The 17,155-nt window shown below is 37.6% G+C and overlaps 1 protein-coding gene across 1 annotated transcript; it reads left to right on the top strand.

The window, feature by feature from the left end:
* Window positions 1–549: 549 nt before the first annotated feature.
* Window positions 550–16,241, top strand: F11 (coagulation factor XI). Its single transcript, XM_017659243.3, has 15 exons — window positions 550–666; window positions 1,491–1,546; window positions 3,784–3,946; window positions 5,229–5,335; window positions 5,979–6,138; window positions 7,388–7,497; window positions 8,156–8,315; window positions 9,469–9,578; window positions 9,676–9,838; window positions 9,926–10,032; window positions 13,216–13,384; window positions 14,046–14,221; window positions 14,830–14,925; window positions 15,460–15,599; window positions 15,883–16,241. The coding sequence occupies exons 2-15, from the start codon at window positions 1,492–1,494 to the stop codon at window positions 16,042–16,044; spliced, it is 1,878 nt and encodes a 625-aa protein (XP_017514732.3). The 5' UTR covers window positions 550–666; window position 1,491; the 3' UTR covers window positions 16,045–16,241.
* The last annotated feature ends 914 nt before the right edge of the window (window positions 16,242–17,155 follow it).

The following is a 17,155-nucleotide window of genomic DNA, read 5'->3' as shown; positions in this document are numbered from 1 at the left end:
GGGGGGGCGGGGAGCTTGGCTCCTCACAGCTAGCCACAGCTCCATGGGCCACTGAGGAGGTAATGAATGCTGTGTAAAAGAAAGCTAAACTTAGAAGGGCAGGCACCTACCATTGCCCTTTACTTCCTACCCACCCCCCAGGACACAACAGCTGAAGTTTTGGCCTCTGCTAGATTGCTCATCAATAAGTCCATCAGACTTCCCTTGTTTTCATTTTAGACTGTGACACTAAAGTTAGGCTGGAATTAATGGTTAACAGTTGATATTTGAAAGCTGGTTAACTGCAGCTTTGGTCAGCAGGCATACTGAAAGGTGAGGCTGCTGCTCAATTGCTAAGGCACCTGGCCAAATTCAAGTTCTCTAGCCGTCTCTGTGTTCTCACTTCTTTGAATACACAGTAAAATAAAAGGAAAAAAAAGTAATGTATTGAAAAAACAAGCAACTCTACCAAGGTACATTTTAGATACATACAGATTTTAAGGGCTTTCACAGACAGGCTGTGCAAAGAGACAGTGTTGCATAATATTGGAAATCCATAAAAGTAAATATTAAAGGTACGTGAACATGAGCCACACAAGCACATTTAGAGGAGATGACGACCATTTGGGAAGAAGAAAAACACTCTTATTAAGAATTTCAGCAAACAAGCAAACGAGGTGTTTTCAGGTATGATTTCAAAAATTATTATTTAAGATTTCTCTCAAGCAATAATTCCTTGGAGTGCCTTTTTCTAACATGGGGCTTTTAAAAAACTTTCCAAGAGAGAATGAATGGTTTTTAAAATTTGTCTTACAATATATATTAAAGGCTTCTAGCTAATACCTATAACCAATTTCAGAGGAGATGCAGAATGAAAGAAGAGCAATAGTTTGTACTCAGTAACAGGCATTTACAAATTAAAAGGATTTTTAAGAGCAATATCAAAAAATGAGAAGTCTTGATTTATCTCACTGATGGTCAGTTTTTCACAGTCAGTTCAATGCTTTGTTGGGATAAGTGCATTTAGATGTGACTAAGAGGGCTTTTATTTGCAGCAGAATTTTTAAAATAGAAAAATTCCTAAGTAGAAAGCCATTTCAAGCTTTTTGATAGATATAGAGAGAGGCATCAAAGATGGAAAGAAAGGAAATAAATTGCAAGAGAAGACAAAAATGGAGACACTGGGGTGTAGAGAGGGGCCAGATGATGGCGATGAGAGCCGCCTGGTGAACAGCGGGCTGGGGCAGCGGAGGGCGCAGCGGGGAGGGACTCCGTCCCTGTCAGTCCCGGCGCTCCAGATCTGTGAGTGTGCAACGCCACACACACGGCCGGGCTGAGGACCGTCTTAGGATTTGCGGGAAAATGAAGTTCAATATTATGATGGGAACCCCTCAAGCACTATTGAATTAACTATTCCCCTCCCTCCTCATTTCTTGTAAACCCTGACGTCAGGAAACTAATGACCAACTCATGTTTTATATTCTAAATACATGCACATTTTTCTTTTTCAGGATGATTTTATTATATCAAATGGTACATTTCCTTTTATTTGCCTCAGTTTCTGGTGGTAAGTAGAGCTTCATCTTAAGTATGGACTGAAGAGAGCTTGGTCCCCCGACTTGAAGACTAGAAAAAAGAGGTTTTGAACCCAGAGAGCGAAATCACACCACGGCCCCTATACACATAGGAGAATCCCAGGCTCCCTAATTCAGGGAGAAAATAAAATCATTCTATTTATTTTCTGATTAAGGCCGCAGGGGTTTTCAAAGAAGTGGGGGGAATTGGATGATGAAATTGTTCATAATAGTACTAATCTCATCTATATCTAGATCTACATTTATTTAAAATCTACGTCACACATTTAAATGATATTTAAGAGCAAAATTAAAAAGCAGAAGTCGATTTGCCTCACTGATTAGTCAGTTTTCTATAAAGCAGTCTGTTCCATGCAGCACACACAGACACACATGCACAATGCTGGACTGAAAATGCTATGTGAATGTACAGTCACAGTTTATGCATTTCAATAATTTACCTACTGCTATTAATTCTCCACTCTAATCACATCCCCTAAATTTGTTATAAATTACCCAATATTCAGAAAGACATATCAGTATTCAAAAAGACATATTTTTAACTCCTATGTTTATTCTTTATTTAAAATGATAGTTTAAGCATTCCTTTTAAAAAAGTTACATACATTTAATTTCTACTGCAATTTCTAAATGCTTTATATATAGTTAATTTTTCTAGCATATGTGAAAAATGACAAATCTAGGTAGAGAGATTTAAAATAAATTATGAATTATAGTTAATCATTTCTTTTCCTTTTATGACAAGATTCATATCTAGGTTATCATATTGCTTCACTGTCATCACTGTGAAACAGTACTTTTATTTCATTAATAAACAAGTCAGCGCTAACTCAACATATTCTGAACACTGGACCCAACAACTGTATATAAACACATATACATTCTTTATATATGTATAGGGAACATTTACAAAAATTGAACACACATTTTAAGGGATTAAAATTATACAGAATATGCTATCCAATCACAATGGAACTGAGCTAAAAAAATAACATTAAGACAACTGGGAAATCCCCAAATGTTTGAAAATTAAGTAATACCCTTTTAAATAAATATGGGCTAAAGAAAAGATCACAATGGAAATCAGAAGATACATTGAATTGAATGATAATGAAAATACAGCATATGAAGGCTTTGGGACGCAGCTGAATCAGTGCTGAGATCTAACGTTTACACTCACACTCACACATTAAAGTAAGGAAAAGGTGAAAATGAATGATTCAAGAGCCCAGCTCAAGAATTTAAAAATAATTTGAATAACAAATTAAAAACAAAGCAACTAGAAGGAAAAAAAATAGCACAAATGAATTAAATTAAAACCAAACATGTATAAAGGAAAGTTAACTTAGTCATGCTCTGTAATCCATTTTAAAAGGTCAGTGTTATCTTGAGACCATAACCTGACAGGGACATTATTAAAGGGACATCGTGACATTATGACAAATCATAGGCCATTTTCATTCATGAACACAGATGCAAATAACATAAACAAAATATTACCAAACAACCCAGCAGTATGTTTTTTAAAAAAAAGATGATTACATTGCCGCAGAGTTGGGTTTCCAGAAGTAAAAAATTAGTTTAGTACACAAAAATCAGTAGATGCACCACTTTTGGGCATACACCTAAAAGAAATGAAAGCAGAGACTCACACAGATACATTCATAGCAACTGAATATGTCTCACAATAGCCAAAAGGTGAAAGCAGCGCAAGTATCCATCAACAGGTGAATGGATACACACAATGTAGCTAAACATACAATGAAATCCAGAGCCATCACATGCTACTAGACTGTGATCAGTCTAGAGCCCTTTTTCCCCATAAACACAGTTTGAACAAAGAGAAGCAATGGGGAAAGGGGAAAGCAGGAGGCTCCTTCTGGACTTGCATGGGATCCAAAAGAACACCTTTAGCCAGTAGAGATCTGAGAAATGATTCAACTACCCACAAAGCACCCAAATCTCCAAGACAATCACAGATAAACCCAATCCCACTGAGGCAAATGTGCCATGTTGTGACTTTCTTTCCCATGTGAGGCTGGCTGCTCATTCAATAAACTAACATAAAAACGTTGACTGCCCTGCCTTCCCAGTTCAGGCGTATTTCTTGGTAAGCAGACCGACTTCGCCTGCCTTTGTGAGATTATTATCTAATTAGATACGTGCTCACTAAAATCCAAAATGACATGTGCCATGCCTTACATCACAGAATGTGTGACTAAGCTGTTCAAAGATACCTGCTTTGAAGGAGGAGACATTACTACTGTTTTTACACCAAGCGCCAAGCACTGCCAAACTGTCTGCACCCACCACGCAAGGTGTTTGCTCTTCACTTTTATGGCTGAATCATCATCTGCAGATCCTACCAAATGGTAAATGTTTGCATTTCTTCATAGAGGAAACAGATTTTACACGACTGTTACCTACTAATAAATTTCCATCTGCCATTTTATAAAATTTAATGTTAACAATTGGAAATATATTGCCCTTCAAGTGAAATACTAAATATTACAGAAAAAAGAGACGGGGTTTAGGCAGACGCGGGAAGCACAGGCATGCCTCTCAGTATGAACTTTACCACCTCTCCTGTGGGCTTGACATTAATGGCATGCTTTCTCCCTTATTTCTCTCTACTTTTATGCTTCTCAGTCATTTTGCTGTTTGCTTTTTGGTTGATTATTGATATTTGACATTATTTAAACTGGGATGTATTCATTCCCTCAACTATTTTACTAGAAAAAAATTAAACATTTGTAAAAGTAATTTTAAAAAAACAGTACAGAATCTCCTGTCACCACCAAGATCTTTTGCCATTTGTGCCTTACTTACCTACCTATATGTATATGTTTTAACCATTTGGAATAATTTGAAATATCATAACACTTCACTACTAAATATTTCAACACACATTATCCTACATAATACAAAAGACACAAAAAATTTAACAAGAATCCCTTTATATCACCTCAGTTGTCCCCAAATGTAACTTCTAGCTATTAACCAGAATCTTAATCAAGATTCATGAACAGGATTTGACAGTTTGTCTCTATAGTCATATTTTAAAAATTTTAGGACATTCCACCCACCACTTTTATTCCTATGTTGAACTTGAAAATTCAATAATCAACTGCAGAATGGAATTATAAACATCTTTGTGTATTATTGCTGCATTCATATATACTCTCATGGTGCCCTGTACTTAAAAAATTGACTATTCTAGAATTTACGACAGGGGTTGGAAAAACTTTTTCTTAACAAGGTGGAGAGTAAATATTTTAGGCTTCACGGGTCCAAGGCAAAATCAAGAATATTATGTAAGTGCATACATGACCATTTGAAAAATAACCACTTAAAAATATCCAAACCATTCTTATTTCATGGGCTACACTAAAACAGGCAGAGGGCGCCATTTGACCACCAGGGCATATTCGCCCACTCCTGTTTCCTGTTAGGAAGGAATATTATATGTGATCTTTTAAGTAGGGACATTGGAATGAAAATCAAACTCACAGTCCTGTTAAGAAACGATTAGTTGTGGCGTGAGGGAGACTAGTCTGTTTGCTACTCCTCTCACTTTCTGTGTGCTGACTTTATGAAGACCTATTATTTTAAAACCAAACTTCCCACCTAGACATGTTGTTTTTTAAAAAACAGGTTTACTTGTATCCTGAAAGACAGTGTCACAGAAACATTGCCAAGAGTGAATATGACAGGAGCAATTTCTGGATATTCTTTCAAGCAATGCCCACACCAAATAAGTGGTAAGATGTCTTATCAGAATTAACAAATACTAGTTGTTGTGATATATACATATAGTTATATCAGGTATGGTGTACAGCTATAAAACAAAACCTTCCTGTATGGAAATAAAGTCTCCTAATGAAGTTCTCTCAGGATAGAGTGAAAAGTAGCATACATGCAGGTCTCTCCACCTCCCTCCATTATAGTCCATTAAAATTAATCTCCTAGGAGGATATCTCTGATGTACTGTATCAGTTCTCATAATTCGTTTTCTTTCTCCTTCCCAGCTTAAAGCTTTATATGAAAATCCTTATTAAATATATTAATTCAAATGAAAGGAAGCAAGGGTAAAAGCTGAGATGACAGTTGTATTAATAGTAAAACAGGTACTTGAATAATTAGAAAATCAGTCAGTGCAGTTAAGGAGACAAGAGAGGCCAGGTCAGAAAAATGAAACAGGAATTTACAAGTCTAATGTTGCTACTGTACAGGAAGGACATTGGCATTCTTAAACTGCTTCCGTGTGAGAGTAGGTATAATGCAGATTAAGATAAAAACAAAGAGCTGACAGAGTAAGTCAGGAGGGACAGTTACATGAAGTAGAATCATCAGCGTAGTGTCTGGAGTCTGGAAGAGAATCATATATTCCACTTTAATTTCCAGCGTGCCACAGAAATGTTTATATGGACCTGGACATGAAGGGCATGAACTACAATGGCTCTATTACCAAGAGTGCTCAGGAATGCCAAGAGAGATGCACAAATGACCAGCACTGTCACTTTTTTACATACGCAACAAGGCGGTTTCCCAGCGTACAGCACCGGTGAGTGAGCTTAGGCTGAGCCCAAGGATATCACATAATTATAGTATCGATGGAAAACAAAATGAGGAATGACTAAACGTTTTTTCATCAACTTGATACCAAAATTTATTTTTAACCCCTAGAAGACATTTCTTTAGTAAATACTTAACAGTGTTCTTCACAGAAAGTGCATTTAAATTCCAATTTGGATACATTTTACTTATGGTAAAGAGCTTTTCTTTGACTGACATTGCCAAATATAAAAAAATACGTACTTAACCCATCTCCTAGCTAATTTAAAAAGTGCTACCTTTTTAAATTGGCAATTTTGACACAACTACAATTGGTCTGACTCTTCCCATCCTCAGCCTAAAGATGCCCCAGTCTACCCCTACAGAATCAAAAAGAAAAACCTTCTCAGATCTCTCCAAATACCCAGGGCCTTACCTAAGACAAAAATAACTGAAGCCCATGTAAAGTGCTTTAAAACTTGCCCCATACTGGATTTTGAAATATTCTAGGGATGAATCTATTGTGTAAGATTACATAACTTATCTGATCTCTAATGATCAACGTGCTCTCTTTTAAAAAAAAAATTTAGGGAAAAATATTCACTTTTATATTTAGAAATATTTGAGATGTCCCAAATTTATATAGTAAACTACACTTACCTGGAATCCAGCAAAAAAAAAAGAAAATGCTCAAATGATTAGTTTATGGATTTTAACTTTGGATTTTAACATTCTTTGGTCCACATTCACAAAAAGGAGGTGAGTAGAAAGCAAAGAAATCTTAAAAGACTTATTTCAAAAACTACAGCAATAAAACCAAAACAAAACCCCAAATTAGTAATTATGCTTTCATGGTTTGTCTTTAGCTCAACTTGAACTATATCTTTTTACACATTTTATGTCTAAGACTTAACACAATGTGAACAGCAGGCCAGGGAATTGGGAGTTGCTAGACATAAATAAGTTAAAATGCTAAAATTAAGAAGGGCCTGAGCAGTCCTTAATTCCCACACTCCTACTCTTTGTGTCACCCCCCTCCCCCAAAGCTGTCATTTTACTGATGAAAAATAAAGTTGGCAAAATTCACAGGACTGGCAGAGCGGGGACCCAAGTCCAGCTGTCCAGCCTCAGATCAATGCTTCACGGAGCAATTTCTTAGCTGACATGCCCAGGCAGTCTCTAAATGAGAATTTCTTATCCTTTTTTTCCCCTACTTATATCTGGAAGAAAAATATTATTCTATTTTTGTTTTTATTCAGTAACACTTGTCTATTGAAGTACACTCAAATGGGGACACCATCAAGAATAACGAAGCTAAATAACGTGGTGTCTGGATTTTCGTTGAAGTCCTGTGCGCGTTCTAATCTGGGTAACTATTATTTTCTTACTGAGGTGGTTTAATCACTACATTGGTAGGTACTTATGATAATGGCCTAATGTAGGCTAATACCAGTACATGTTCACTGATGAAATGGACCAATCTTTTTTTGCCTTCTTCATATGAAAAATTTCATTATGTCCTACATAATTAAAGTGTATACTTATATTTGAATTTAAAGTTTAAAATAATCACTTGTATTTTCCTCATTTAAAAACATTTTTAAGATCCTCAGATACACAAACTTATAAAAATGTATTAAGCCTTTATCTCTTTAGACCAATTTTAGGTTTCCCATATACACCTGCCCCAATACACTCCAAGTCCCCCACAAGAATAGACATTTGTCACTATAAACCAACCTATGCTCACACATCACAATCACCCAAAGTTCATGGTTTACCTCAGAGTCACTCCTGGTGGTGTAAAAATCTGTGGGTTTGAACATACGTACAATGGCATGTATCCATCATGATAGTATCATACAGAGTATTTTCACTGCCCTAAAGTTCTGCAGTGCTCCACCTGCTCATCCCTCCCTTTCCCCCTGACAAACTTTTTTATGCGGAATTTACAAATACCATGACGAGACTGTTACTTATTCCATTGATGAAATGATTTCTTAAACATGGTTTCTTTTGTTGTACAGCGTGTATTAGGGACATTTTCCCCAGCACGGCATTCGCGGACAGCAACATTGACAGTGCCATGGCTCCAGATGCCTTTGTCTGTCGCAGTATTTGTACTCACTATCCCAGTTGTTTGTTTTTTACCTTCTTTTCTCAAGAATGGCCAAAAGAATCTGAAAGGTACAGAGTTAAGATTAAGAGTAATGAGTGTGATCTTTTAAAAGAGTGGATCAAATTCTATCATTAGAAGTTCTGAGCAAGAACAAGTTTTATCTAAATGTCTACAGGATAGATAAAAGTTGCAAAAGAATCCCTACCCTTCTCCCTTTTCATCCCCTACCGATGAACACAAACTGGTTACCCAGGAGCCCTGTTTTTCTTTAGCTCAGGGAGCTCTCTGCCCAGCAAAGGAAGAGTTAGTTGCCTAGTCCTGAAGGGATGAAGGTGATGATGGCCATTCAGAAGCAACTTGATCCAATGCCTGCTTTAAGATCACTGAACCTGGAGAAGAAAGAGCTGGAAGTATCAGTGAAAGGTCAAATCCCAAGTGGAGAGAAGTGGAAACGCAGGCTTACATCGGTGGGATTGAGGGTGATGGTGGAGGGAGGTCAGAGAATTGAGAACCTAGTGATGGGCATTAAAACAAAAAACCATAATTGAGCATGGGCAGTTTCTCTAATCATCAAAGGGACATTAGTTGGAGTTGCTGCCTTTCATGAACAAGATTTACTAAAAAAAAAAAAAAATTTTTAACATTAAGTCTGCTTTAAAATCTAGATTTTCTCTAACATCTGAATCAGAATTCTCAAAGCCTTGGCATTTGCTTGACTTGGCAGCTCGTTAGGGTGAGGGTCCTCCTGGAGCACTCCAGCCATGGGGAGCCAGTGTCCACCAAGCCTGGGGGCCTGCTGACCAGGAAGAATTCCTTCCTTCTAGGAAGGTGCTGCCTGGATATGGAGCCTGTGATAGATTTCACAGGTCCCCGTCTCAGCCTGCAGAAACTCTGGATAGCAGATTTCTGGGTATCATGAAAATTTGAATGTTTGAGATAGGTTGGGCATGTTGAGAGGAAGGATATAAAGGAAGAATTAGGAACACTGTCAACAGAGCAAGCTCAGAACATTTTTATGGAAGCAGGTGGTTTACTTTTGAAAATTTGTCTGCAACCTATGCATCATGGGGTCTGACTCAGTGATTTACGAAAAGTACTTTCGAAATGGGCAAATCTTTGCTATTAATTAAATGTCAACATGAGCTGACTTCTGTTTGTGCTGTAAAGTCTTTTTTCATTGATACATTTAATATATTTATTTTTCCCTCTTTTTACTGTTAGAAATCTTTGTCTCCTTAAAACATCTGAAAGTGGATTACCAAGCACACGCTTTAAAAAGAACAGAGCTCTTTCTGGCTTCAGTCTGCAAGCCTGCAGGCACAGCGTCCCAGGTACCCAATGAAAGCACTGTTCTCTGAGATCACCCAATTGAGCATGACGAGTGCTAAGGTTGTGTGTCTCGTGTCTGATGTGTGATTTGCTGTCTAGTGTTCTGCCACCCTTCGTTTTACCATAACGCTGATTTCCTGGGAGAAGAACTGGACATAGTTGAAGTGAAGGGGCACGAAGCCTGCCAGAAAGCATGTACCAACACCATCCGCTGCCAGTTCTTCACCTACTCCCCATCGCAGGAATCTTGCAACGGATGGGAGTAAGGCATATGAGGAGTTATACAGATGCTCCTGCCCCACCTCTCTGAGAAGTGCATTATATTTATGCCACTGTTTCCAACTTGCAGGGGTAAATGTTACTTAAAACTTTCTGCAAATGGATCTCCAACTAAAATACTTTATGGGAGAGGAGGCATTTCTGGATATACACTAAGGTTATGCAAAATGGATAATGGTGAGTTTAATGTTACTTGAAAAAATACATCAGAAGGCTTTATTCTATATGGAATGTATTGTGGCTAAGAGCATTGATAATAGACACAGAGGGGAGAAAATCAGTAAAATAACAAATGTTGATGTACTTTCTGTTATTTCACTCCTATAGCTAAGGCTGACCATGTTTTAAAAGTAAATACTTGGCCTTGGCTAAACTATGCATTGCAGAGTATTAACTGAATATGTGTTTGAATTTGACACATTTATACAACTGATTTTTCATGGTGAGACTCAGGCTTAGCCAACCCTTTTATGTCTGATTCTTCTTATCAAGGACAACTATCTTGTTATTCTTTATAATGGAAATATCAACCAGCATCTTTGTTAATCAAATTATTTAATTTCTTTCCATTGGCCATTACTTGATCTTTAATTGAAACGTAATCAACATATGTTTGAAAAATTATGTATCTATTCAAGAAACAGTCTAGTAGCTCCTTTTCAGGGGCCTTAATTCTTTCAAGTTCCTTGCAAGTGTTCTGCATAAATATGAATATTGGCAAAAATTACAGCAAAACATTATTTTACAATAATGACTGCGGTAAGGTGGAAATAAATTTTTTTCAAGACTAAACAAGGCCTATAATAACATAACAATTATGATAAAAATCAGATCAGCAGTGTTTCCATTCTAGTGGCCAATTTTTGAACATAGCAAGGGATGGTTTACAGGCAGACAGAATTGTCTACAGGATGGAATGCTCAACAGGGAATGGTCATGCTGCACACGACCCTCTATCATGACAACCTAACTATCATGACAACCTATTATGGCCTTAGTATTTATTGATTTGCATAAAACTACATGTTTTTAGACTTCTATTGCTTTATATCCAATACTATAATATGCCTTTAAGTTAAGATGCACCTAAGATTTAATGAATAAAATAGAAGTGATAATTATACTTTGTAACAGTTTTCAAAGTATTATAATCATTTGTGTCAGAATTATTTGCTCTACTGAGAAGGCAAATAAATCCTTAACCTCTGAGAACTTGTTCTGTACAATGTACAATGGTATATTATGTCCAATACTAATATCTTAACTATGAAACCATGTCTTCCTAGAGTTACAGGGGCTCTAATGGGAATCTTTGGATGGTTCAAGCTCCTTTAAAAAGCTAGTCAATTAAGTTGTATGTCATACATTCTGTTTTCCTCACAATAAATTTACCTAAGACAAGGAGCATTTACAAGAAATCTGTTATCTTAGTTCTACTAAGTATTAGAAGGGACACTCAGCAAATTTTGTCGTGATGATGACATAGTTTTTTAATTAAGAGAACCAGCACTTTGTGCCTTAAATTGTGGAGCTCATTCTCCACCCTCCCTGTATTATGTTCTCTGATGAATGTATGGATCCTGGTCTGTGAAGGTTACAGACTATATCAGAACATAGATTGACAGCTAAAGCAGACAATATAAGATAAAGGAAAATAAAATCTTGTATCTCTTCAGTGCACCTTTTGAATGAAATGAAACTAGGTAATTAGGGTTTGCTGCCCCATGTGAGATGAAATAATACCCTAAAATGGGAGGGAATACCTAACTGAGCATGTCTTACACTATCTCTGGTCTCCAATATAACAACTTTCCAAAGAAACAGAATAACTGTCATCAAAAGAAACATTTCTTAACATCTTCAGCATTTTGTTTGAACTGAGAAACAAAACAGAATGAACATCAAGACATATTATTCATCCCTAATAAGGTCTTTACTGAATTGTTTATAACACATATATTAGTTACTGCTTATCTATTAATTTCCCTAAACTTTGTCTTTCCAGCTTGTAAATTATAAGGGCTGCCCAGCAATTGCAGAATATAGTCAAAATCTTCGAATTGGTCTTCTAAAGCTAATCTCCACCTTATCTACCCTCAAATGAGAGCTCTCTCAGCAGACCAGCCTGTTTCGGCTTTTGCAAACACATCATGCTTGCAGCCAGCTAGGGTTTCCTTCAAGGCTCCTTTTCCTGTCCTCTCTTTCAATTTGGAGTCTGCCCCAGAATTACACATTTGTTTTCCTGTTGAGGAAAAAAGTCTAAAAGGATTGTTTTATGCCTTAAACTAGTGACTGGACCATTGAGGACTCGGCTTTTGACTAGTGACTCTTCTGCTAACTTCACACCCCACCTTCAGCGGAGGACACAAGGCTTCCCTCATCTGCTGAGCCTTGCTATTCTAAGGGTGGTCTGGGTGTGGCACATTGACATCGCCAGAGAGTTTGCTAGAAAGAATTTCAGGCCCCACCTAAGACCAAATCAGAAAGAACCTGCATTTTAAAAGATAACCTGGTGACTCATGCACACTAAAATATGAGAAGCACCACTCTAGAACACTTGTCTATAAACACCTTGCTCCCACTCTATCTAGGATACAGGGATGATTTGGCCGACACTCCAACCAAGAGGGTGGGTTTGGCATCCCAGGAAGTAGAAATAGAATGGACTGTCCTGCTCAGGGCAACCAAGACAGGAAAGAATCAAAGTCCTTGGCAAGTATCAAGGGTTGAGCTGAGACACCCCCAAAATGTCACAAGGCCAAGAGCAGAAGCAGTCCACAAACAGAAGAGCAGCCCTGCCTTGGATGGAGCCCAGGTGAAGCAGAAAAGATGGGACTGGTTAGTCCAAGTGGAAGAGGATAGGGAAGAACTGGGCAGAGGCCGCAAAACTGGCTGGAAGGTGATGCGCTTTTCTTTGCAACAGTAGCTCCCGAATGTTAGCAGGGCTGATTAAAACTCAGATTATTGGGTTCCACCATCAGAGTTTCTGCTTCGTTGGATCCAAAGTGGAGGCTCAACAGTATGCATTTCTAAAAAATTCCCAGGTGATGTTCTTGCTCTGGGGGCCACACTTGACAACCACTGTTTTAAAAGAATCATAGGGTTATCATATGACATATGATAAGACTGCGCTGTGATACCAGATGAGGCATCCTTTGGGGCCGTGTCATTACAAGGTGACTCACACACTCAATTTTTCTGTGCATGTTTTGCTTTGCCAACTTGATTATAAAGTTTCTTCAAGTTTACTGTGAATTATTGATTCAAGTGAAAGTTTTCTTCTCTTTGTGCATGAAGGAACAAAAAACTAACAGAAAATGGAGATTTAGGAAACTACTCATTGCAATCCTTCTGTTGTAGAGTGTACAACCAAAATCAAGCCTAGAATTGTTGGAGGAACAGGATCTGCTCCTGGTGAGTGGCCGTGGCAGGTAACTTTGCACACCACGGAACCCACCCAGAGACACCTGTGTGGAGGCGCCATCATTGGAAGCCAGTGGATATTAACAGCTGCTCATTGTTTCAAACAGTCAGTACCATTACTGTTTTTATTAGTTGCCCATGTGCACACATATATTAAGTGCCCTTCTAATGTGCCATTCTCCCACCCTCTCTCTCTCTCTCTCTCTCTTTCTCTCTTTCTCTCTGTCTCTTTTTCATTTCCTTGTCCCTGTGTTTCCAGAAACAGGAGAAATCATTCATTATGCATCTTTAAATTGGGTCAATTTCAATATTGGCCAAACATAAAAGCTCCATCAGGAGAGTATATGTATCCCAGGGAATTTTAGTTGGCCAAACTTCTTCTTTGCTTTAGTATCCTCTGGGTCGTTCCCAGTTTTGTGTGTTTGGTTTTGATCAGTACATAGCATACTCACATTATAACTCAGATACATTTCAAACCTATAGTCTCCTTTCCTTTGTACATACGGTAAAATGGAGTACAGAAAGTCCAAGTGAATTTCTTAGGGTCCCAGCCAATCAATAGTGGGGTTGAAACTAAAACCCAGACTCTGGCCCAGGACTTTTATGTGACTGCAGAACCTTAGCATGAAATCGCTTCTTTCTACCTAAAAGCTCACTACTGGCAGAAAATATTAGTTAGTAATAGCCAGTTAAATAGCAATATAGTTCAAATGTTTGGGAATTATTTGGTAAAGGCCATTTCTTTTCCTCTATTGTTTACTCCTTAGGGTAGAGTCGCCTAGAATTTTGCGTGTCTATAGTGGCATTTTAAATCAATCAGAAATAAAAGAAGACACATCCTTCTTTGGGGTTCAAGAAATAATAATTCATGATCAATATAAAATGGCAGAAAGCGGGTATGATATTGCCTTGCTGAAACTGGAAACGATAATGAATTACACTGGTATGTAGAATTTTAAGTGGAAAGTTATCTACACTGCTGTCCTAAATAAAATAAGTTTCACACTACCAGACTCATGGCCTGATCCCGAGCAATCTCAGTCTGTTACTATCATGAAAAGGAGAGGGTAGCAAAGCTAGTCTCTTAGGCTGTTAAGACTGGCCGGATGTCTTTCCTGATTATCAAATCTTATTTTGGGATGTGGGTGAAGAGATACGTTTTCTCCGGTCTTCTTCAGATGCACAGAATGACACAACTTTAAAACCTACTGGAATATTAAAGATGACTTATACCTCCCTTTTAGGGATGGCAGGATTGCAGGGCAGAACAATTGCTCAGTCCCTACAGCGTGACGGACCCTCGTTAGAGTGATGGAGTCAGTGGGGAGGCCCGGGCTCTGCCTCCTCCTCATTCCCCCGTCCTGGGAACAATTCCTGCTGCAGAATCTGTAGCACTGTGACTGTGAGGGATGCAAATGCGTGACAATGAGACAAAGAAAATACAGTAAATAGAGAACACACCAAATGATGCAAAGTGAAAGAAGAGGGCCTCACCTAGGAAAGAAGACATTTTGTCTCTGATGACTAAACTGCGATATTTTTAAAATTTAGATTCCCAGCGACCCATATGCCTACCTTCCAAAGGAGATCGAAATGTAATATATACTGATTGCTGGGTGACTGGATGGGGATACAGAAAATTAAGAGGTAAACCATGATATTTCTCTGTATGCTCCACCCTAAAGAACACAGTCATCATAATTTCTTCTGCTATACCAAGTCATAGAGCTAAAATGTGGATAAAATAATATTTGATTACAGAATGAATATTAATAAAAATGAAAAGACAAAAATCACTCACGTGAGGATGATACCACATCTGTTTGACTGGAAATCTTACATATGACAATCTCTTTAAAGATGAACGATTTTAATGAACTTTAATTTGAAACCTAGTACTTTTTTCAGTAAATGTCCTCGCCTGTTATCAAATTATCTTCTCTGGGAAATAATTCCAATTAAAGCCATAATTAATTTTGAACTTAATTAACATTAATAAGTAATGTCTTCTCTATACTCTGTAATTATAGAAGGTCTATGAGATAAACCTTATTTTTTCTTTCTAGATTTTTACATAGGTATGATTTTGATTGTAAATACATGTATTTATACTTAAATATATATTTTATTAATGTTATATATGGTCACTCCATTAACAAGCCAAAAAAATTTTTTTTTCAGACAAAATACAAAATACTCTCCAGAAAGCTAATATACCCTTGGTAACAAATGAAGAATGCCAGACAAACTACAGAGCATATAAAATAACTGATAAGATGATCTGTGCAGGCTATAAAGAAGGAGGAAAGGATGCTTGTAAGGTAACAGTCCTCCACCAGATGGATATATGCAGATTAGAATGTTCATAATGCATTTTAAGAAGGAGTCTTCTGCTAATGAGAGGGAACACAGTGCATCTGTTTTACTTTCACTGAAATCTAAAATGGATAGATGGCATGAGAAACAAATAATCAGATATTTTGAAGTTAATTAAAGGGCCAAGACAGAATTTTAGGTGGAATCACTTCAGGGAAAATGTATTTTAGACGAGAAGCTCAGTCTGAGCTGATCTGTGCACCTTTTCTTTTTCTCCCCTTGTCATAGGGAGATTCAGGGGGGCCGCTGTCCTGTAAATACAATGAGATCTGGCATTTGGTGGGCATCACAAGTTGGGGCGAAGGCTGCGGACAAAGGGAACGGCCAGGTGTATACACCAATGTGGTGGAGTATGTGGACTGGATTTTGGAGAAAACTCAAGCAGTGTGAAAGAGTTCCCAGGTGCCACTGGACTCTCTGAAGTGCTAACCAGATTGCTCCCTTGGAGAGAGTTCTGATTTCTCTGAGGAAGACTCTGTGCCATTATTTTCCTCCATGGGTTACAACACAAAGGCAGTAGCAAATGGCAGGGGCTTGATATTTGTAAGGACATGCTGAAAGGAAATAAACTGTTCTTTTCAAAATCCCTATTCTGTGAAAATCATAGTTGGTTCTCAGCAACCAGTTTCCTGCTTCTTGATCACTGCTTTACTGAGCCAAAGAAATACTAAAGGGTGATATTTCTGAAGACTAAAATATGGCCAGATAAATGAGGAACGAATCAAGGAATGGCATTAAAGGATCAGGTAGAACTGCTAAAAGAAACCACATAAAAAGATGTGCTAAATGAAAAATGGGAACTGGAGAAAATAGGACAAGGATAGTCACCATTCATTTGCAAGAACCTACACTCTGCCTATATGAACACATTTCTTTTGTCAAAGAAGAACTTGACTGAATTCAATGGCAGGTTTTCAGAATAATCAGGAGTTTCTGTTATTTCAATTTTTAATATTTTTTATATTAGTTTGGGGTAGACAAGCTATGAGTTAGTGTGGATGTAGACTCCAGAATTTCTATATGGAAAAGGATTAAAGGCAGCAATTCACCTGGAAGTGGCACCTTAGGGAAAGAATCTTACAGATGTACTTGCCTAGAAAACAGTTTTGCATAGACTGTATATTTGTCCAGTGTTGTTTGAAGAGAGGATGTGGACAGAGGGCAGCAAGCTAAAGTCTTCCTAAGACAAGCTGCCACTGTGAGTGTGGGTTTACAAATCTAAATTTATAGCTAATAAATGTACTATACAGAAATAATATAAAGTACATCCATACTATGGGGTAAAAACAATTTGGGAACAAATCGATGGTTATAGTAGAGGCTTTATTATGATCTTCAAAACAGTTCTAAGTACTGGGGTTTTCCCTTTAGTACAAATATTTACCTGATTATTGTTTCTTTTCTTAACTAGTGCAACAACCTAAAATTTTCACTGTCTCCACTAGTTTCCTGCACAGAATATGCATGCAGTTAAATCTGTAGGATATATTCCAGAAGTAGA

This window comes from Manis javanica, chromosome 12 (assembly GCF_040802235.1).
Source record: "Manis javanica isolate MJ-LG chromosome 12, MJ_LKY, whole genome shotgun sequence".
In the NCBI taxonomy this organism is placed as follows: Eukaryota; Metazoa; Chordata; class Mammalia; order Pholidota; family Manidae; genus Manis; species Manis javanica.
Note: the sequence above shows the minus strand (reverse complement) of the source record. Positions and strands in the feature narration are given on the sequence as shown.

Excerpts from the sequence above, each read along its gene's own strand:
- F11 (XM_017659243.3), top strand. The coding sequence starts at position 1,492 with ATGATTTTATTATATCAAATGGTACATTTCCTTTTATTTGCCTCAGTT. Across the intron at positions 10,033-13,215 it reads GTTATGCAAAATGGATAATG|AGTGTACAACCAAAATCAAG; the intron begins GTGAGTTTAATG and ends CTTCTGTTGTAG. Across the intron at positions 14,222-14,829 it reads AACGATAATGAATTACACTG|ATTCCCAGCGACCCATATGC; the intron begins GTATGTAGAATT and ends TTTAAAATTTAG.